This window comes from Cherax quadricarinatus, chromosome 98, assembly GCF_038502225.1.
Source record: "Cherax quadricarinatus isolate ZL_2023a chromosome 98, ASM3850222v1, whole genome shotgun sequence".
Taxonomy (NCBI): Eukaryota; Metazoa; Arthropoda; class Malacostraca; order Decapoda; family Parastacidae; genus Cherax; species Cherax quadricarinatus.
This window is the reverse complement of record NC_091389.1, coordinates 5,152,717-5,175,606: the sequence shown is the minus strand read 5'-3', so window position 1 is coordinate 5,175,606 and position 22,890 is coordinate 5,152,717. Positions and strand designations below refer to the sequence as shown.

Sequence of the window (22,890 nt, the reverse complement as noted above, 5' to 3'; positions counted from 1 at the left end):
GTGGATGGAAGACGGGAGGAGGGGATAGGAGGAAGGTGTGCACTATTGTTTGGAAGGAGAATCTCTTTCCATTAGGACTTCAGGCACCAAGTCCTTATCTGGGGTTACTTCCCTTCTTTGTTTTTTAAAGACACTGGGAACAACATGAGAGTCACTGGACCTCTGTCGCACAAAATATCTGCCGTTTCTTTAAGATTTGTGTGAAGTGGGAAACAACACTCATCGTACATGTTGCCAATACGGCCTGGAACAGCTTTGTCAGGGTGAAGTTCATCCATAAATGTTTGCACTTCAGTCCACTTTGCACAAATGTCCTTAATCTTTGAGGAATTCACCTTCCTCCATCTCTCTTCCTCCTCCTCTGCAGCAATTTCCTGACCTGTGATCAGTAAAGGCTTCACTTTGCAATCCTCACTAGCATTACTACAAAATATGAGAGTAAGCCTATCCTTTATAGGCTTGTGTCCTGGGAGTGCCGTTTCCTCCTGTGTGACGTAGGTCCTCTTTGGCTTTATCTTCCAAAAGAGGCCTGTTTAGTCACAATTAAACACTTGTTGGGGTTTGAATTCTCCAGTGTCTATGCACTCCTTAAACTCCTGTACAAACTTCTCAGCTGCTTTTTTGTCAGAACTGGCAGCCTCACCATGCCTTATCACACTGTGAATGCCACTATGTTTCTTAAATCTCTCAAACCAATCTTTGCTGGCCTTAAAATCACAAGCAACACCACTCATTGCAGGCATTTTCTTTACGAGATCGTCATGCAACTGCCTTGCCTTTTCACATACAGTGGACCCCCGGTATTCGATATTAATCCGTTCCTGAGAGCTCATCGAATACCGATAATATCGAAAACCGAATCAATTTTCCTCATAAGAAATAATGAAAATCAAATTAATCCATGCAAGACACCCAAAAGTATGAAAAAAAAATTTTACTAGATGAAATATTAAGTTTAATGCAATAGAATAATTACAATAACAATAAAATAATTGACACTTACTTTAATGAAAATCTGGTGATGATTGATGGGATGGAAGGAGGGAAGAGGTGTTATTGTTTAGAAGGGGAATTCCCTTCCATTAGTACTTGAGGTAGCAAGTCCTTTTCCAGGGTTACTTCCCTTCTTCTTTTAATGCCACTAGGACCAGCTTGAGAGTCACTGGACTTCTGTCGCACAACAAATCTGTCCATAGAGCTCTGTACCTCCCGTTCCTTTACGATTTGTCTAAAATGGGCCACAACATTGTCATTGTAATAGCTGTGTTAGGGTGATTTTCATCCATAAAGGTTTGCACTTCAACCCATTGTGCACACATTTCCTTAATTTTTGAAGTAGGCACAATGTATTCCACAACTGGTATAGGCTTCTCAGGGTTAGCCCCAAACCCTTCAAAATCTTTCTTAATTTCCATACTAATTCTCACCCTTTTTACCACAGGGTTGGCACTAGAAGCTTTCTTGGGGCCCATGGTGACTTATTTTGCAGAAACAAGCACCAAACACAGTGATAATATGGATAATATGGAATGTACCGAATGTATCCTTAGATGCACGCACACTGGCTGGCTTGTAAACACTGGCACACAAGGGACAGTTCAGGCCACATGTGGACAGGTCTCGTACGAGTCGTATCGAATACCATGTTTTCAATCGAATACAGAGGAAATTTTTTTGCGATATAATGCATCGAATACCGGGTTTTCAATCGAATACCGAGGAAATTTTTTTGTGATATAATGCATCGAATACCGGATTTATCGAATACCGATGCCATCGAATACCGGGGGTCCACTGTATTCTCAACTGCATAATACTATCTCCTGCTAACTGTTTTTGGGTAATCCACACCAACAATAACCTTTCCACTTCTTTGAGGATTTGCGATCTCTTTTTTGTCAGCATATCTACCCCTTTTGCAACAACAGCACACTTTATTTCCTTTCCCTTCGCCATGACTGAAGTGATGGTTGAATGGGGTTTGCCATACATCCTGGCAAGTCCTGTAACACGCACTCTGCTCTCATATCTTTCAATGATTTCCTTCTTGAATTCGATCGTGTTCCTCACTTACTTTACCAAAGGGCTTGCACTAGCTTTCCTTGGGCCCATGGTGACTTATTTAGCAGTTGCAAGCACAAAAAACAATGGATTATTATGAAATGTATTGTATGAACTATAGGTAGTAGGTTGGTAGACAGCAACAACCCAGGGAGGTACTAGCGTCCTGCCAAGTGAGTGTAAAACAAAAGCCTGTAATTGTTTTACATGATGGTAGGATTGCTGGTGTCCTTTTTTCTGTCTCATGAACATGCAAGATTTCAGGTACGTCTTGCTACTTCTCATGAAATGATAGAGAATCTTTTATCAAAAGTAATGAAAACAAAAGTTCAAAATTTGATGGAAAACTTACGGAATTAAACTCATGAAATTAGCAGTCTCGGCGATATTGACACATCAGTGATATCGTCCACTCAACCAAATTCATAGCTATTTAGCTAGAACTTCTTTTATTCTATCGATTGTGTACAAGATACCGCCTTTTTACCCATTTCAGCTACCCAATAAAGCGATCAGAAATTGGTAATTTGGCCAATTTCACACAAAATTCAAGAAATGCCAATTTCAAAATAGTGTCCATAATAAACAATGCAGACATTCCTGGCACTAAAATAACATTTTCTCTGTTTATTAGCTATATCCCTAGACCTCCCATATATTACACACGAATTCCATTTGCAGTTTTAATTCACACAAAAAATCGATTTACTGTTATGCAGACTACTGCAATATTTAAATAATTGTATAAATAATGTCAATGCATTCCTAAACACGAATTAGACTGGCCAAATAGAGACATATTGGAAGATTGGCATCATTTGTGCCCTTTGGAATACTGGCAAAAATCAAATACTATTTCCACTACTCTGAGCTCAAACTCAAGTTACTTCGAGTCAAAATCACCTCAATTTCTGTAATATATTTTCCATTCTATCAAGTGTAATCAAGAAACCATGAATAAAACCATAAAAAACATCCAAAAATACACCGCAGAGTTTCTATTTTACACCAAACAAACGGTTACAGTTTCTTTCTCATCGTGCACTGTGAGGGCAGAACATTCTCTTTCTTGTTTACATAAATGACCAACCTAATGCATCACAACTACTCAAACCCACACTATTTGCAGATGACACTACATACGTCTTCTCTCACCCAAGCCCAGTCATACTAGCCAATACTGTAAATACCGAATTACAGAAAATATCTACCTGGATGATGACTGACAAACTTACTCTCAACATTGACAAAACCTACTTCATTCAGTTTGGAAACAGAGCTACAGATCTCCCTCTTAACATAATGATAAACGGATCACCTATCACAAAGCTCACAGAGGGAAAATTCTAAGGAATCCACCTTGATAATAGACCCAAATTTCAAACACATGTACAACAAATTTCAAAGAAAATTTCCAAGACCGTAGGCATACTATCGAAGATATTGTACAGTGGTCCCTCAATAATTGTCCGGCCTGAAAGTCGTCCATTTCGGAAATAGTCCTGTTATTTCGTCTAAATATTGGCTCACAAATGGTCCGGTAACTCGCTAATAGTCCTTCGTCCGGGATGCGTACTCACGCTCTGAGCCGCCTAGGCCTTCCCTTCCCAGCCAGTGTGCCATTGTTTACCAGTGAGGGACGGTCCCCTCACGTGCTCCAGCAAAATATTTCATAATATTCCATTTATTTTAGTGCTTGCAAGTGCTAAATAAGCTACCATGGCTCCAAAGAAAGCTCCTAGTGCCAAGCCTTTGGTAAAGAAGGTGAGAAATACGATTGAATTTAAGAAAAACATCATTGAACAATATGATAGTGGCATACGTGTGGGCAAACTGGCCAGGATGTATAACAAATCCCGTACAACCATATCTTCCATCATAGCCAAGAAAAAGGAAATCAAGGACGCTGTTGTTGTAAAGGGGGTAAATATGCTGACAAAAATGAGATCACCAGTACTCGAAGATGTTGAGAAGTTATTATTGGTGTGGATAAATGAGAAACAATTAGCAGGAGATAGTCTTCTGACATCGCTTATTTGTGAAAAGGCTAAGCAGTTGCATGACGATTTGGTAAAGAAATTGTCTGCAACTAGTGGTGATGTGAGTGAATTTAAGGCCAGCAAAGGCTGGTTTGAGAGATTTAAGAAGCGTACTGGCATACACAGTGTGGTAAGGCATGGTGAGGCTGCCAGTTCGGACCACAAGGCGGCTGAAAAATATGTGCATGAATTCAAGGAGTACATAGAGGCTGAAGGACTGAAACCTGAACAAGTGTTCAATTGTGATGAAACAGGCCTCTTTTGGAAGAAAATGCCAAAGAGGACCTTCATTACACAAGAGGAAAAGTCAATGCCAGGACACAAGCCTATGAAAGACAGGCTGATGCTAATGTTCTGTGCTAATGCTAGTGGGGATTTCAAAATGAAGCCGTTACTAGTGTACCATTCTGAAAATCCCAGTGTGTTCAAGAAAAACAATGTTATGAAGAGTAAATTGTGTGTGTTTTGGAGATCTAATAGTAAGGCATGGGTCACAAGGGACATTTTCGTCGAGTGGTTCAATGAAGTGTTTGGCCCTAGTGTGAAGAATTACCTCCTGGAAAAGAAATTGGATCTCAAGTGCCTCCTAGCAATGGACAATGCACCTGCTCATCCTCCAAACTTGGATGACCTAATTCTGAAGGAGTTTGGGTTCATCACAGTAAAGTTCTTGCCCCCGAATACCACTCCTCTCCTCCAGCCCATGGACCAGCAAGTCATCTCAAACTTTAAAAAATTCTACACCAAAGCAATGTTTGAAAGGTGCTTTAATGTGACCTCAGACACTCACTTGATCCTACGAGATTTTTGGAAAGAACACTTCAGTATTCTTCATTGTGTAAGCCTTATAGGTAAGGCTTGGGAGGGAGTGACTACCAGGATTTTGAACTCTGCTTGGAGAAAATTGTGGCCAGATTGTGTCCACAAGAGGGATTTTGAAGGGTTTGAGGCAGCCCATGATGAGCCTATGTCAGTTGTGAGCTCTATTGTGGCACTGGGGAGTTCCATGGGGTTGGATGCGAGTTTGGAGGATGTGGAAGAGTTGGTGGAGGACCACAATGAAGAGCTAGCCACTGAGGAGCTGCAAGAGCTTCAGCAGGAAGAGCAACAGATCGCAGCTCAGAATCTTGCTGCAGAGGAGGAGGAAGAGAGATGGAAGAAGGTGCCTTCTTCAGAAATTAAGGAGATTTTTACTATGTGGGGTAAGATGGAAAGCTTTATGGAGAAACATCACCCTAACAAGGATGTTGCAAGCCATATCGGCAACTTGTACAGTGACAGAGTCTTGGCCCATTTTAGGGAAGTTTTAAAGAGACGCCAGAAACAGAGCTCTCTGAACAGATTTTTTGCGAGACAGGACTCCAGTGACTCTCAAGCTGGTCCTAGTGGCATTAAGAAACAGAAGAGAAGTAACCCCAGAAAAGCAATTGGTACCCGAGGTGTTGATGGAAGGGGATTCCCCTTCCAAACAGTAATTCATCCAATCAGTCTCATTCTCCAGTTTTCCATACACAAAGAAGAATCGCCAATAAAGGTAAGTGTTATTCTGTTAATGTTTAATTCATCATGTGCCACTGTATTGTTTATGTACTACATCTATATTTCAAGTAAAAAAAATTTTTGTTTTAACCCTTTGGGGGTCGACAGGTCCTCTCAGAGACGTGTTCTCAAGGTCGACCAAATTTCAAAAAAAAAAAAAAAATAAATAATTTTTTCTTATGAAAAGAGAGAATCTTTTCCCAATCATAATGACACCAAAAGTATGAAATTTTTTGGAAAACTTATGGAATTATGCTATCGCAAACTTAGCGGTCTCGACGATGTTTACGCATCGGTGATTTTGGCCAATTTGAGCCCTACTTTCGGCCAATTCCAGTGTACTAGTTGACAAAAATCATAACTATTTCGCTAAAACTCCATTTTTTTCTATCGAATGAGTACAAGAAGCCACCCATTTACTGATTTCAACTATCCAATAAAGTGGTCAGAATTTAGCAATTTTGCCAATTTCACACAAATTTCAAAAGATGCCAATTTCCGAATAGGGTCCAGAACAAACAAGAAAGACATTCCTGGCACTAAAATGACAAGTTCTCTGTTCGTTAGTCATATCCCCAGGCCCCTCTTATATTTCTTTGGCTTTCCACTTTGAATTTTTATTCTTACAAAAAAAAATAAGATTTACTGTTATGCAGACTACTGCATTAGTGTAGAAATGGTATAAATAATATCAGCGCATTTGTGAAAGAATATTAGACTCACCAGTTGATGTGTATTGGACGCTTAGCATGATTTGTTTACTTTTGAACTTTGGTAAAAATAGAACATTTCTGCTACTTTGAGCTCAATTTCAAGGTACTTTTCATTGTAAAACCAATCAAAATCATCTCAATTTCTGTAATATGTCTTCCATTCTATAAAATGAGACCAGGAAAACTAGAATACAACAATAAATACCATACGAAAATACAGTGCAAAGTCGCTGTTTTAATCCAGAAACACGGTCAAAGTTTTTTTTTTCTCATTACGCACTGTGTGCTGCAGGATTTTTTTTATACTGCGCACACTGACCACATAGACCCATTCTTACATGTGTAGGCCTAACAGCTTTCTCTCACTAGATTTGAGGGCGCTAGAATTTAGGCGTACTAGTACGTCAAAAACCCTGGGTCGTAAGACGTACTAGTACGTCCGAAACCCCCAAAGGGTTAATACTTTTGGGTGTCAGGAACGGATTAATTGAATTTACATTATTTCTTATGGGGAAAATTGATTCATAAATCGTAACTTTCGATAATAGTCCCACGGATTATAGACGATAATTGAGGGACCACTGTACTATGTTCCACAGCCAGCCCTCCTGGCCCTATATCACTCACTTATTTACCCCTATCTCACCTTGGAATTTGTGCATGGGGCTCAACAACAATAAACCATCTCAGACCATTAATTACCCAACAAAAGGCTGCAGTTAGAATGATAAATTCCCACTACAGACAGCACACTCCATCAATATTCAAAACTCTAAACCTACTCACCATACAAAACATCCATACTTATTACTGCACAGGCTGGAATATTGCTGCACACTAACAGCACCTTTCAAGGCAGGTGAAATTGCCGACCTAGAAAATGTACAGAGAACTTTCACGGCGCGCATAACGGAGATAAAATACCTCAATTATTGGGAGCGCTTGAGGTTCCTAAACCTGTATTCCCTGGAACGCAGGAGGGAGAGATACATGATTATATACACCTGGAAAATCCTAGAGGGACTAGTACCGAACTTGCACACGAAAATCACCCACTACGAAAGCAAAAGACTTGGCAGACGATGCACCATCCCCCCAATGAAAAGCAGGGGTGTCACTAGCACGTTAAGAGACCATACAATAAGTGTCAGGGGCCCGAGACTGTTCAACTGCCTCCCAGCACACATAAGGGGGATTACCAACAGACCCCTGGCAGTCTTCAAGCTGGCACTCGACAAGCACCTAAAGTCAGTTCCGGATCAGCCGGGCTGTGGCTCGTATGTTGGTTTGCGTGCAGCCAGCAGCAACAGCCTGGTTGATCAGGCTCTGATCCACCAGGAGGCCTGGTCTCAGACCGGGCCGCGGGGGCGTTGACCCCCGGAACTCTCTCCAGGTAAACTCCAGGTAAACATACATAGAACACTTAACTCTGATATAAACCCTCCCCTCAAACATCTCCTTGCCAACCTCAACAGAACACATGACCATAACACAAGGCACAGATCACTCTTTGATGTTCCTCGTGTCCATCTCACACTATGCAAAAACTCAATGCACATAAAAGGCCCTAATGTCTGGAATTCATTACCTGTGAATATAAAAAAAAAACTATCTGTTTATAAATTCAAGTCTCTTCTTAAAAATCACTTACTCAACCACAACTAAATAAATACTGAATAATTGTATCTCATAAACATTTAACTTGTGACCCTATCAAACTTTTTTTTTTTTAATTACATTACCTAACAGAATAGTCCATTCTACTGAATGCAAATGACCAAATAACCTGTCTTTAAAATACTCATTTGTGCTTAATTGTTATTTGTTTACTATAATTTTTACCAATGAATATATCATTGCTTAGTTAATCTTAAGTTAATTTTAAGCCTGCCCGTAATGCTCTGTATACAAGGGGCTTTGGCATGTACACTTAACCACTGTACAGTGGACCCCCGGTTAACGATATTTTTTCACTCCATAAGTATGTTCAGGTGCCAGTACTGACCGAATTTATTCCCATAAGGAATATTGTAAAGTAGATTAGTCCATTTCAGACCCCCAAACATACACGTACAAACGCACTTACATAAATACACTTACATAATTTGTCGCATTCGGAGGTAATCGTTATGCGGGGGTCCACTGTATTTCTTTGTATCATGTCCAAATTAATAATAAATAAATAAATAAATAAATGGTGAACACTCACCATACAGACCCATCCACTCATATCTAGACCAACGGTTACAGCTCATGGCTTATCTGAGCGAGCTGAGCTCATTACACAGATCTACAGCACCAACACAGAGTTCAAAGCCGTAGTACTACGGCACAGACCCTAAAAAGGTTAAACAGTCATCCATTTGACTATCATAGCAGCAGCAAAATACTGTTTGTTATTAACCCTTTGAGGGTTTCGGCCATACTAGTACGGCTTACAACCCAGGGTTTTTGACGTACTAGTACGCCTAAATTTTAGCGCCCTCAAATCTAGTGGGAGAAAGCTGGTAGGCCTACATATGAAAGAATGGGTCTATGTGGTCAGTGTGCACAGTATAAAAAAATCCTGCAGCACACAGTGCATAATGAGAAAAAAAAAACTTTGTTTTTTTTAATAAAACACAGACTTTGCATTGTATTTTCGTATGGTATTTATTGTTGTATTCTAGTTTTCTTGGTCTCATTTTATAGAATGGAAGACATATTACAGAAATTGAGATGATTTTGACTGGTTTTACAATGAAAAGTACCTTGAAATTGAGCTCAAAGTAGCAGAAATGTTCGATTTTTACCAAAGTTCAAAAGTAAACAAATCATGCCAAGGTTCCAATACACGTCAACTGGTGAGTCTAATATTCTTTCGCAAGTGTGCCAATATTATTTAAACCATTTTTTACACTAATGCAGTAGTCTGCATAACAGTAAATCTTCTATTTTTTGTGAGAATAAAAATTCAAAGTGGAAAGCAAAAGAATATAAGAGGGGCCTTGAGACGTGACTAATGAACAGAGGAAATGTCATTTTAGTGCCAGGAATGTCTTTCTTGTTTATTCTGGACCCTATTCGGAAATTGGTATCTTTTGAAATTTGTGTGAAATTGGCAAAATTGCTAAATTCTGACCACTGTACTGGATAGTTGAAATTGATAAATGGGTGGTTTCTTGCACTCATTCGATAGAAAAAATGGAGTTCTAGCGAAATATTCATGTTTTTTGTCGACTAGTACAGTGAAATTGGCCGAAAATGGGGCTCAAAGTGGGCAAAATCGCCGATGCGTAAACATCGCTGAGACCGCTAACTTCGTGAGAGCATAATTCTGTAAGTTTTCCATCAAATTTCAAACTTTTGGTGTCATTATGACCGGGAAAAGATTCTCTATCTTTTCATAAGAGAAAATTATTTTTTTCTTTTTAAATTTGGCCGACCCTGAGAACGCGTCTCGGAGTGGGCCTGTCGACCCTCAAAGGGTTAAGTTTGGGTGAATGCTTGCAACTCTAATGTTCATAGATAAAAATTCCACAATAGTTTAAGCCAAAATTATTGTATAATAGTCACCCTGTATGTGAAGGGGGTACTTTCCAACACCTACGATGGATACTCAAAACCATGAATAGTAGTGAACCCTATTTATAAGTTGTTTCTCATTTACATACATACCTCTGATACAGTTTAATTTAAAAATTATGCACTATAAGTCAAGAATTAGCACTTTGTCACTGATGGGAAGCACTTCACAGCTTCTCTTAGGCTCTGAAGAAATGCGAGCATCACTACTTTTGCACTTTGCCATTATTAAGCAAAATTAAGGTTTATTTTTGGGCCATGCTCAACCGTGGATAACTGAAAACTGCAGAAACCAAATCCATGGATACAAATTTTATTATAAGAGATGAGATGCCTACAAATGGGTAATGATACATGCCCTAACTTGGCGAAAAATGTGCCCAAAATACACATGCAAAAAAATGCAAACAAGGTGCAAGAAAACACACAAAAAACAAAAAACACAATAAAAACAAATAACCAAAAACACATGCAAAGAAAACACAAAAAAACACGTAAAAAAATCCAAACAAAAACACACAAAAAAAAAAACAGGAATACCTGCGCTCGTGCAACAATAAGGAGGTAGAATGGGCCCCGGTGTGGACCACCTCACAGTCGTCGGGAGTGTGGCCACTCTGGGGCAAGTCTCCGGCAGCTTGGAACAACATATCTTCCAGGCTTGCGATCCCATCCAGTTCTGTCCCAGACATCTCCTGTCTCACAACACAACACATACGTTACAAACAACCACTCAAGAATAAGAATAATAATAATAATCAATAATAACCCACATGTACACAAACACTGGAGGTTGATTGGTCAACCTTCTGTGTTTCTGTCTCCAACTGGGTTATTAATGACCAATGATGAGTGTTGATTACACTTTAGTTATTCAACAGTAATAATAATAATAATAATAATATTAATCATAAAAATAATAAAGAATAACAAGACACAACATCGTGACTGAAGCAATACATAAATAACCCACACATAGGAGAATGAAACTTATAAGAACATAAAGAAGGAACACTGCAGCAGGCCTACTGTCCCATGCGAGGCAGGTCCAAGCCACCTACCGGCTTAAGCCACTGACTCAACCTACTCAGGTCCAGGCCACATCCACTTAAGGAAGGAGCGCTGCATCAGACCTCTTAGCACAAGCTAGTCAGGTCCAACTCACACCCATCCACCCCTACTCATGTATTTATCTAACCAATTTTTAAAAGTACACAATGTTTTAGCTTCCATGATGGAACTCGGGAGTTTGTTCCACTCATCCACAACTCTATTACCAAACCAGTGCTTTCCTATATCCTTCATGAACCTGAATTTTTCCATCTTAAAACAACTGCTGTGAGTCCTGTCTTTGCTAGATATTTTTAACATGCTATTTACATCCCCTTATTTATTCCTGTTTTCCATTTATACACCTCAATCATATCCCCCCTAATTCTACAGTTTTCTAGAGAGTGCAGATTCAGGGTCTCAGTCTATCCTCATAGGGAAGATTTCTGATACATGGGATCAACTTTGTCATCCTCCTTTGTACATTTTCCAGAGTATTTATATCTATTCTGTAATAGGGTGACCAGAACTGAGCAGTATAATCTAAATGAGGCCTAACCAAAGATATATAGAGTTGAAGAACAACCTGAGGACTTCTATAATTTATACTTCTTGATATGAAGTCAAGGATTCTGTTAGCTTTATTGCGAACACTTATGCACTGTTGTCCTGGATTTAGATTACTACTAACCAGAACTTCCAAATCTTTTTCACACTTAGTAATACAGTGGACCCCCGGTTAACGATATTTTTTCATTCCAGAAGTATGTTCAGGTGCCAGTACTGACCGAATTTGTTCCCATAAGGAATATTGTGAAGTAGATTAGTCCATTTCAGACCCCCAAACATACACGTACAAACGCACTTACATAAATACACTTACATAATTGGTCGCATTCGGAGGTAATCGTTATGCGGGGGTCCACTGTATTAAGATCTACATTATTTAGTTTATATGTGGCATGGTTATTTACCTGTCCAACACTTAGAACTTTGCATTTGTCAATATTAACCCTTAAATGGTCCAAACGTATATATACGTTTTTTCAACATCTTTAAGTATGTAAAAATATGTAGATCTTCTTTCATGTTTTACATTTGAAAATGTGTAAAAAAACTTTTATCTACACATTTTTTTTTGTTATATTTGAAAATATATAAAAAAAAACGTAGATTTACTTTTGGAGCGCTACGGATTTGAACGTCGATCTGTTTGGACCGTTTAAGGGTTAAACTGCATCTGCCACTTCTCCGACCACTGCATCAGTCTATGTATTAAAATCTTCCTGGAGTGCTCTAATGTCCTCATTAGAATGAATTAGATGGCCTATTTTGGTGTCATCGGCAAACTTGCTTATGTCACTATTTGTTCCCTCATCCATGTCGTTTTTGCAAATTGTGAACAACAACGGGCCAAACACTGACCCCTGTGGAACACCGCTTGTGACGTGCCCCCACACTGATTTTTCCCCATTTATTCAAACTCTCTGTTGCCTATTTGTCAACTATGCCTCTACCCAGGAAAAATTTCTCCTCCTATTGTGTATGACTTAATTTTCCTCAAAAAGTTAGTAAATTCCTAAGACAGGAACGCCCCTTTGTAAAACCGTGCTGAGATTCATTAATCAATTTATGCCTTTCAAGATGGCTATGAATTGCCACAGCAATTACTGATTCCATAAATTTTCCCACTATAGTTAGAAGCAAAGGACATGCTTTGTAGGTAGGCATCACATTTGCCATTTTCCACTTCTCTGGCACTACGACAGTTTATAGTGATGTGTTAACCCTTACAGGGTCCGTGCCATAGTTCTACGGCTTTAAGTTGAGGGTCCAAACTGTAGATCTACGCCACAGGCTCAGCTCACTCTGATAAGCTGTGAGCAGTAAATATGGGCCTAGATATGAGAGAATACATCTGTGGTATGTGCTCACCACATAAAACAAATCCTGCAGCACATAATCCATAATGAGAGAAAAACTGAGACCGTAATTTTCGATTAAAACAGCGACTTTGCAGTGTTTTTTCATATGCTTTTTATAGTTGTATTTGCGATTTCTTGGTGTCCTTTGATAGATATATTACAGAAATAAAGATGATTTTGATTTGTTTTAGTACTGGAAATGGCTTGAAACTGAGCTGAAATTAGCGGAAATGTTAAATTTTTGCCTATGTTCAAGAGTAAACAAGTGACATCGGGCGTCTAATACACGCCAGCTGGTGGTTCTAATATACATTCACAAATGTGGTGATATTATATATACAATTATTACAATATTGCAGAACAGTAAATCTTCTATTTTTTGGTTTGAATAAAAATTCATTATGTGAATAAAAAATCAAAATGGAATTCATTTGTAAAGACTGAAAACATAACTAATGAACAGAAGAAATGTTAGTTTAGTGCCAGGAATGTCTGCATTGTTTATTTTGGACCCTATTTTGCAACTGGAATATTTTAAACTGTGTTAAATTGGCCAAATTACCGATTTCCGATCACTTTATTTTGTAGTTGAAACAGTTGACTTGGTGATTTCTTGTGCTCAATCAATAGAATAGAAGTAATACTAGTGAAATAGCTAAGAATTTGGCCGACTGGAATAGTAATGTAATTGGCCTAAAATGGGAGTCTAAGTTGGCAAAAATGCCAATGCGTAAATATTGCTGACACATCAAAATTCGCGGGAACATAATTTCGTCAGTTTTCCGTCAAATTTCATACTTTTTGTTTTATTACCTCCAGAAAAAGATTCTCTACCATTTCATAAGAAAAATAACAAAATTTTTTTTTTTTAAATTCTTGGACCCTGGTGCACACTTTGAAATTTGGCCTCTGGACCCTGAAGGTATTAAAAGATTAGCCAAAGGTTTGCTAAGTTCCTCTTTACATTCCTTTAAAACCCCTACAAACAATTCATCAGGACCTGGGGATTACTTAGGTCTTAATTTCTCTATCTGTCTGAGGACCATGTCACTAGTTACCCTAATCAAGCATACTTTATTATCGTCCTGTTTTATGTACAGATGAACTGAGAGACAACTCACTCGGAAATGTTCAAGAAATGTCAGAGTATTTTATCAACAATGGTATATTACCCTGACTTTGCTCCCTGTAAATAAAGCTAATACAGTGGACCCCCGGTTAACGATATTTTTTCATTCCAGAAGTATGCTCAGGTGCCAGTACTGACCAAATTTGTTCCCATAAGGAATATTGTGAAGTAGATTAGTCCATTTCGACCCCCAAACATACACATACAAACGCACTTACACAAATACACTTACATAACTGGTCGCATTGGGAGGTGATCGTTAAGCAGGGGTCCACTGTATTTGCGTTAATAGCTCATTGCAATTGTAATCAGGTGTAGACGTGTGAATGGTTCATTACCTTCGTAACTTGTTCAGCTATCAAAACTCTGGGGTACAGTCCCTGTACCAATTATGTACCTCTGTAATCTTTTGTCTAATACCCACAGGATGGGTATGGGGTGCATAATAAACATATTAAACTATTAAACTAAGGTGTACAGGTCACAAAGCATTAATAAAAAATATAAATATTGAAAAGCCTATAGAATACACTTGATTTTGAGCACCTAGCAGTAAGTAGGTACGTGGGTGTTAGGTGACTGGTGTGGGTCGCATCCTACGTGTTACGTGACTGGCGTGGGTCGCATCCTGGGTGTTAGGTGACTGGTGTGGGTCGCATCCTGGGTGTTACGTGACTGGTGTGGGTCGCATCCTGGGTGTTAGGTGACTGGTGTGGGTCGCATCCTGGGTGTTACGTGACTGGTGTGGGTCACATCCTGGGTGTTAGGTGACTGGTGTGGGTCACATCCTAGGTGTTACGTGACTGGTGTGGGTCACATCCTGGGTGTTACGTGACTGGTGTGGGTCACATCCTGGGTGTTAGGTGACTGGTGTGGGTCACATCCTGGGTGTTATTTGACTGGTGTGGGTCACATCCTGGGTGTTAGGTGACTGGTGTGGGTCACATCCTGGGTGTTAGGTGACTGGTGTGGGTCACATCCTGGGTGTTAGGTGACTGGTGTGGGTCACATCCTGGGTGTTAGGTGACTGGTGTGGGTCACATCCTGGGTGTTAGGTGACTGGTGTGGGTCACATCCTGGGTGTTAGGTGACTGGTGTGGGTCACATCCTGGGTGTTACGTGACTGGTGTGGGTCGCATCCTTGAGAAACAAACACACAGGAAATAAGCCTGGATCACTAACCCTCCAGGTTATCCTGGATCACTAACCCTCCAGGTTATCCTGGATCACTAACCCTCCAGGTTATCCTGGATCACTAACCCTCCAGGTTATCCTGGATCACTAACCCTCCAGGTTATCCTGGATCACTAACCCTGCAGGTTATCCTGGATCACTAACCCTGCAGGTTATCCTGGATCACTAACCCTGCAGGTTATCCTGGATCACTAACCCTGCAGGTTATCCTGGATCACTAACCCTCCAGGTTATCCTGGATCACTAACCCTGCAGGTTATCCTGGATCACTAACCCTGCAGGTTATCCTGGATCACTAACCCTGCAGGTTATCCTGGATCACTAACCCTCCAGGTTATCCTGGATCACTAACCCTCCAGGTTATCCTGGATCACTAACCCTCCAGGTTATCCTGGATCACTAACCCTCCAGGTTATCCTGGATCACTAACCCTCCAGGTTATCCTGGATCACTAACCCTCCAGGTTATCCTGGATCACTAACCCTCCAGGTTATCCTGGATCACTAACCCTCCAGGTTATCCTGGATCACTAACCCTCCAGGTTATCCTGGATCACTAACCCTCCAGGTTATCCTGGATCACTAACCCTCCAGGTTATCCTGGATCACTAACCCTGCAGGTTATCCTGGATCACTAACCATGCAGGTTATCCTGGATCACTAACCCTGCAGGTTATCCTGGATCACTAACCCTCCAGGTTATCCTGGATCACTAACCCTCCAGGTTATCCTGGATCACTAACCCTCCAGGTTATCCTGGATCACTAACCCTCCAGGTTATCCTGGATCACTAACCCTGTAGGTTATCCTGAATCACTAACCCTCCAGGTTATCCTGGATCACTAACCCTCCAGGTTATCCTGGATCACTAACCCTCCAGGTTATCCTGGATCACTAACCCTGTAGGTTATCCTGAATCACTAACCCTCCAGGTTATCCTGGATCACTAACCCTGTAGGTTATCCTGGAAACCCTGCAGGTTATCCTGGATCACTAACCCTGCAGGTTATCCTGGATCACTAACCCTCCAGGTTATCCTGGATCACTAACCCTCCAGGTTATCCTGGATCACTAACCCTGCAGGTTATCCTGGATCATTAACCCTGCAGGTTATCCTGGATCACTAACCCTGCAGGTTATCCTGGATCACTAACCCTCCAGGTTATCCTGGATCACTAACCCTCCAGGTTATCCTGGATCACTAACCCTCCAGGTTATCCTGGATCACTAACCCTGCAGGTTATCCTGGATCACTAACCATGCAGGTTATCCTGGATCACTAACCCTGCAGGTTATCCTGGATCACTAACCATGCAGGTTATCCTGGATCACTAACCCTGCAGGTTATCCTGGATCACTAACCCTCCAGGTTATCCTGGATCACTAACCCTCCAGGTTATCCTGGATCACTAACCCTCCAGGTTATCCTGGATCACTAACCCTCCAGGTTATCCTGGATCACTAACCCTCCAGGTTATCCTGGATCACTAACCCTCCAGGTTATCCTGGATCACTAACCCTCCAGGTTATCCTGGATCACTAACCCTCCAGGTTATCCTGGATCACTAACCCTCCAGGTTATCCTGGATCACTAACCCTCCAGGTTATCCTGGATCACTAACCCTCCAGGTTATCCTGGATCACTAACCCTCCAGGTTATCCTGGATCACTAACCCTCCAGGTTATCCTGGATCACTAACCCTCCAGGTTATCCTGGATCACTAACCCTCCAGGTTATCCTGGATCACTAACCCTCCAGGTTATCCTGGATCACTAACCCTCCAGGTTATCCTGGATCACTAACCCTCCAGGTTATCCTGGATCACTAACCCTCCAGGTTATCCTGGATCACTAACCCTCCAGGTTATCCTGGATCACTAACCCTCCAGGTTATCCTGGATCACTAACCCTCCAGGTTATCCTGGATCACTAACCCTCCAGGTTATCCTGGATCACTAACCCTATAGGTTATCCTGGATCACTAACCCTCCAGGTTATCCTGGATCACTAACCCTGTAGGTTATCCTGAATCACTAACCCTCCAGGTTATCCTGGATCACTAACCCTCCAGGTTATCCTGGATCACTAACCCTCCAGGTTATCCTGGATCACTAACCCTCCAGGTTATCCTGGATCACTAACCCTCCAGGTTATCCTGGATCACTAACCCTCCAGGTTATCCTGGATCACTAACCCTCCAGGTTATCCTGGATCACTAACCCTCCAGGTTATCCTGGATCACTAACCCTCCAGGTTATCCTGGATCACTAACCCTCCAGGTTATCCTGGATCACTAACCCTCCAGGTTATCCTGGATCACTAACCCTGCAGGTTATCCTGGATCACTAACCCTCCAGGTTATCCTGGATCACTAACCCTCCAGGTTATCCTGGATCACTAACCCTCCAGGTTATCCTGGATCACTAACCCTCCAGGTTATCCTGGATCACTAACCCTCCAGGTTATCCTGGATCACTAACCCTCCAGGTTATCCTGGATCACTAACCCTCCAGGTTATCCTGGATCACTAACCCTGCAGGTTATCCTGGATCACTAACCCTCCAGGTTATCCTGGATCACTAACCCTGCAGGTTATCCTGGATCACTAACCCTGCAGGTTATCCTGGATCACTAACCCTGCAGGTTATCCTGGATCACTAACCCTGCAGGTTATCCTGGATCACTAACCCTCCAGGTTATCCTGGATCACTAACCCTAGGTTATCCTGGATCACTAACCCTCCAGGTTATCCTGGATCACTAACCCTCCAGGTTATCCTGGATCTAACCCTCCAGGTTATCCTGGATCACTAACCCTCCAGGTTATCCTGGATCACTAACCCTCCAGGTTATCCTGGATCACTAACCCTCCAGGTTATCCTGGATCACTAACCCTGCAGGTTATCCTGGATCACTAACCCTCCAGGTTATCCTGGATCACTAACCCTGCAGGTTATCCTGGATCACTAACCCTGCAGGTTATCCTGGATCACTAACCCTGCAGGTTATCCTGGATCACTAACCCTCCAGGTTATCCTGGATCACTAACCCAGCAGGTTATCCTGGATCACTAACCCTGCAGGTTATCCTGGATCACTAACCCTGCAGGTTATCCTGGATCACTAACCCTCCAGGTTATCCTGGATCACTAACCCTCCAGGTTATCCTGGATCACTAACCCTGCAGGTTATCCTGGATCACTAACCCTCCAGGTTATCCTGGATCACTAACCCTCCAGGTTATCCTGGATCACTAACCCTCCAGGTTATCCTGGATCACTAACCCTCCAGGTTATCCTGGATCACTAACCCTCCAGGTTATCCTGGATCACTAACCCTCCAGGTTATCCTGGATCACTAACCCTCCAGGTTATCCTGGATCACTAACCCTGCAGGTTATCCTGGATCACTAACCCTGCAGGTTATCCTGGATCACTAACCCTGCAGGTTATCCTGGATCACTAACCCTCCAGGTTATCCTGGATCACTAACCCTGCAGGTTATCCTGGATCACTAACCCTGCAGGTTATCCTGGATCACTAACCCTCCAGGTTATCCTGGATCACTAACCCTCCAGGTTATCCTGGATCACTAACCCTGCAGGTTATCCTGGATCACTAACCCTCCAGGTTATCCTGGATCACTAACCCTCCAGGTTATCCTGGATCACTAACCCTGCAGGTTATCCTGGATCACTAACCCTCCAGGTTATCCTGGATCACTAACCCTCCAGGTTATCCTGGATCACTAACCCTGCAGGTTATCCTGGATCACTAACCCAGCAGGTTATCCTGGATCACTAACCCTCCAGGTTATCCTGGATCACTAACCCAGCAGGTTATCCTGGATCACTAACCCTGCAGGTTATCCTGGATCACTAACCCTGCAGGTTATCCTGGATCACTAACCCTGCAGGTTATCCTGGATCACTAACCCTCCAGGTTATCCTGGATCACTAACCCTGCAGGTTATCCTGGATCACTAACCCTGCAGGTTATCCTGGATCACTAACCCTCCAGGTTATCCTGGATCACTAACCCTCCAGGTTATCCTGGATCACTAACCCTGCAGGTTATCCTGGATCACTAACCCTCCAGGTTATCCTGGATCACTAACCCTCCAGGTTATCCTGGATCACTAACCCTCCAGGTTATCCTGGATCACTAACCCTCCAGGTTATCCTGGATCACTAACCCTGCAGGTTATCCTGGATCACTAACCCTCCAGGTTATCCTGGATCACTAACCCTCCAGGTTATCCTGGATCACTAACCCTCCAGGTTATCCTGGATCACTAACCCTCCAGGTTATCCTGGATCACTAACCCTCCAGGTTATCCTGGATCACTAACCCTCCAGGTTATCCTGGATCACTAACCCTCCAGGTTATCCTGGATCACTAACCCTCCAGGTTATCCTGGATCACTAACCCTCCAGGTTATCCTGGATCACTAACCCTCCAGGTTATCCTGGATCACTAACCCTCCAGGTTATCCTGGATCACTAACCCTCCAGGTTATCCTGGATCACTAACCCTCCAGGTTATCCTGGATCACTAACCCTCCAGGTTATCCTGGATCACTAACCCTCCAGGTTATCCTGGATCACTAACCCTCCAGGTTATCCTGGATCACTAACCCTCCAGGTTATCCTGGATCACTAACCCTGCAGGTTATCCTGGATCACTAACCCTCCAGGTTATCCTGGATCACTAACCCTCCAGGTTATCCTGGATCACTAACCCTCCAGGTTATCCTGGATCACTAACCCTCCAGGTTATCCTGGATCACTAACCCTCCAGGTTATCCTGGATCACTAACCCTCCAGGTTATCCTGGATCACTAACCCTCCAGGTTATCCTGGATCACTAACCCTCCAGGTTATCCTGGATCACTAACCCTCCAGGTTATCCTGGATCACTAACCCTCCAGGTTATCCTGGATCACTAACCCTCCAGGTTATCCTGGATCACTAACCCTCCAGGTTATCCTGGATCACTAACCCTCCAGGTTATCCTGGATCACTAACCCTCCAGGTTATCCTGGATCACTAACCCTCCAGGTTATCCTGGATCACTAACCCTCCAGGTTATCCTGGATCACTAACCCTCCAGGTTATCCTGGATCACTAACCCTCCAGGTTATCCTGGATCACTAACCCTCCAGGTTATCCTGGATCACTAACCCTCCAGGTTATCCTGGATCACTAACCCTCCAGGTTATCCTGGATCACTAACCCTCCAGGTTATCCTGGATCACTAACCCTCCAGGTTATCCTGGATCACTAACCCTCCAGGTTATCCTGGATCACTAACCCTCCAGGTTATCCTGGATCACTAACCCTCCAGGTTATCCTGGATCACTAACCCTCCAGGTTATCCTGGATCACTAACCCTCCAGGTTATCCTGGATCACTAACCCTCCAGGTTATCCTGGATCACTAACCCTCCAGGTTATCCTGGATCACTAACCCTCCAGGTTATCCTGGATCACTAACCCTCCAGGTTATCCTGGATCACTAACCCTCCAGGTTATCCTGGATCACTAACCCTCCAGGTTATCCTGGATCACTAACCCTCCAGGTTATCCTGGATCACTAACCCTCCAGGTTATCCTGGATCACTAACCCTCCAGGTTATCCTGGATCACTAACCCTCCAGGTTATCCTGGATCACTAACCCAGCAGGTTATCCTGGATCACTAACCCTCCAGGTTATCCTGGATCACTAACCCTCCAGGTTATCCTGGATCACTAACCCTCCAGGTTATCCTGGATCACTAACCCTCCAGGTTATCCTGGATCACTAACCGTCCAGGTTATCCTGGATCACTAACCCTCCAGGTTATCCTGGATCACTAACCCTGCAGGTTATCCTGGATCACTAACCGTCCAGGTTATCCTGGATCACTAACCCTGCAGGTTATCCTGGATCACTAACCCTCCAGGTTATCCTGGATCACTAACCCTCCAGGTTATCCTGGATCACTAACCCTCCAGGTTATCCTGGATCACTAACCCTGCAGGTTATCCTGGATCACTAACCGTCCAGGTTATCCTGGATCACTAACCCTGCAGGTTATCCTGGATCACTAACCCTCCAGGTTATCCTGGATCACTAACCCTCCAGGTTATCCTGGATCACTAACCCTCCAGGATATCCTGGATCACTAACCTCCGTCACTGTTGTTCTGATAACAGCTGTAATAACTGTTATTGTTGTGACGGTCTGAGGATTGTTATTGTTGGGTTTAGTGGTTGTGACGGTCTGAGGATTGTTTTTGTTGGGTTTAGTGGTTGTGACGGTCTGAGGACTGTTATTGTTGGGTTTAGTGGTTGTGATGGTCTGAGGACTGTTATTGTTGGGTTTAGTGGTTGTGATGGTCTGAGGACTGTTATTGTTGGGTTTAGTGGTTGTGACGGTCTGAGGACTGTTATTGTTGGGTTTAGTGGTTGTGACGGTCTGAGGACTGTTATTGTTGGGTTTAGTGGTTGTGATGGTCTGAGGACTGTTATTGTTGGGTTTAGTGGTTGTGACGGTCTGAGGACTGTTATTGTTGGGTTTAGTGGTTGTGAGGTCTGAGGACTGTTATTGTTGGGTTTAGTGGTCTCTGAGGACTGTTATTGTTGGGTTTAGTGGTTGTGATGGTCTGAGGACTGTTATTGTTGGGTTTAGTGGTTGTGACGGTCTGAGGACTGTTATTGTTGGGTTTAGTGGTTGTGATGGTCTGAGGACTGTTATTGTTGGGTTTAGTGGTTGTGACAGTCTGAGGACTGTTATTGTTGGGTTTAGTGGTTGTGATGGTCTGAGGACTGTTATTGTTGGGTTTAGTGGTTGTGACGGTCTGAGGACTGTTATTGTGGGTTTACGGTCTGAGGACTGTTATTGTTGGGTTTAGTGGTTGTGACGGTGAGGACTGTTATTGTTGGGTTTAGTGACGGTCTGAGGACTGTTATTGTTGGGTTTAGTGGTTGTGACGGTCTGAGGACTGTTATTGCTGGGTTTAGTGGTTGTGACGGTCTGAGGACTGTTATTGTTGGGTTTAGTGGTTGTGACGGTCTGAGGACTGTTATTGTTGGGTTTAGTGCTCGTGACGGTCTGAGGACTGTTATTGTTGGGTTTAGTGGTTGTGACGGTCTGAGGACTGTTATTGTTGGGTTTAGTGCTCGTGACGGTCTGAGGACTGTTATTGTTGGGTTTAGTGGTTGTGACGGTCTGAGGACTGTTATTGTTGGGTTTAGTGGTTGTGACGGTCTGAGGACTGTTATTGCTGGGTTTAGTGGTCGTGACGGTCTGAGGACTGTTATTGTTGGGTTTAGTGGTCGTGATGGTCTGAGGACTGTTATTGTTGGGTTTAGTGGTTGTGACGGTCTGAGGACTGTTATTGTTGAGTTTAGTGGTTGTGACGGTCTGAGGACTGTTATTGTTGGGTTTAGTGTTCTGCTTGTGTTGGGTTTCAGGGCCACTGACAGCATACGCCATATCGAGCCCGGCCGTCCAGTGCTAGGAGAGGGAATATCAACCATAGTGGAAGAATGTTTTGACTAATATCATATGTCTCTGATACGTCCTGAAGCCAGCAGGAAGGAGCAGGTACAAGCCAATATCTCCTGACGGTTCAGAGGGTGAAACCTCTCCCCGTTGAGGAGGACAGGTAGAGTGAAAGTGTGCACCCCAAGTGTA

The 22,890-nt window shown here is 42.7% G+C and overlaps 1 protein-coding gene across 1 annotated transcript in view; it reads right to left on the bottom strand.

The window, feature by feature from the left end:
• Positions 1-22,689, bottom strand: part of LOC128702501 (proteoglycan 4) — a 65,024-nt gene extending 42,335 nt beyond the window's left edge. The window contains exons 1-3 of the mRNA XM_070105411.1: positions 22,147-22,689; positions 21,382-21,792; positions 10,457-10,611 (exon numbers count right to left, since the gene is read on the bottom strand). Of these exons, the coding sequence (XP_069961512.1) occupies positions 10,457-10,611; positions 21,382-21,792; positions 22,147-22,689 (1,109 nt within the window). The remainder of the gene's footprint in view (positions 1-10,456; positions 10,612-21,381; positions 21,793-22,146) is intronic.
• Between the last annotated feature and the right edge of the window lie 201 nt (positions 22,690-22,890).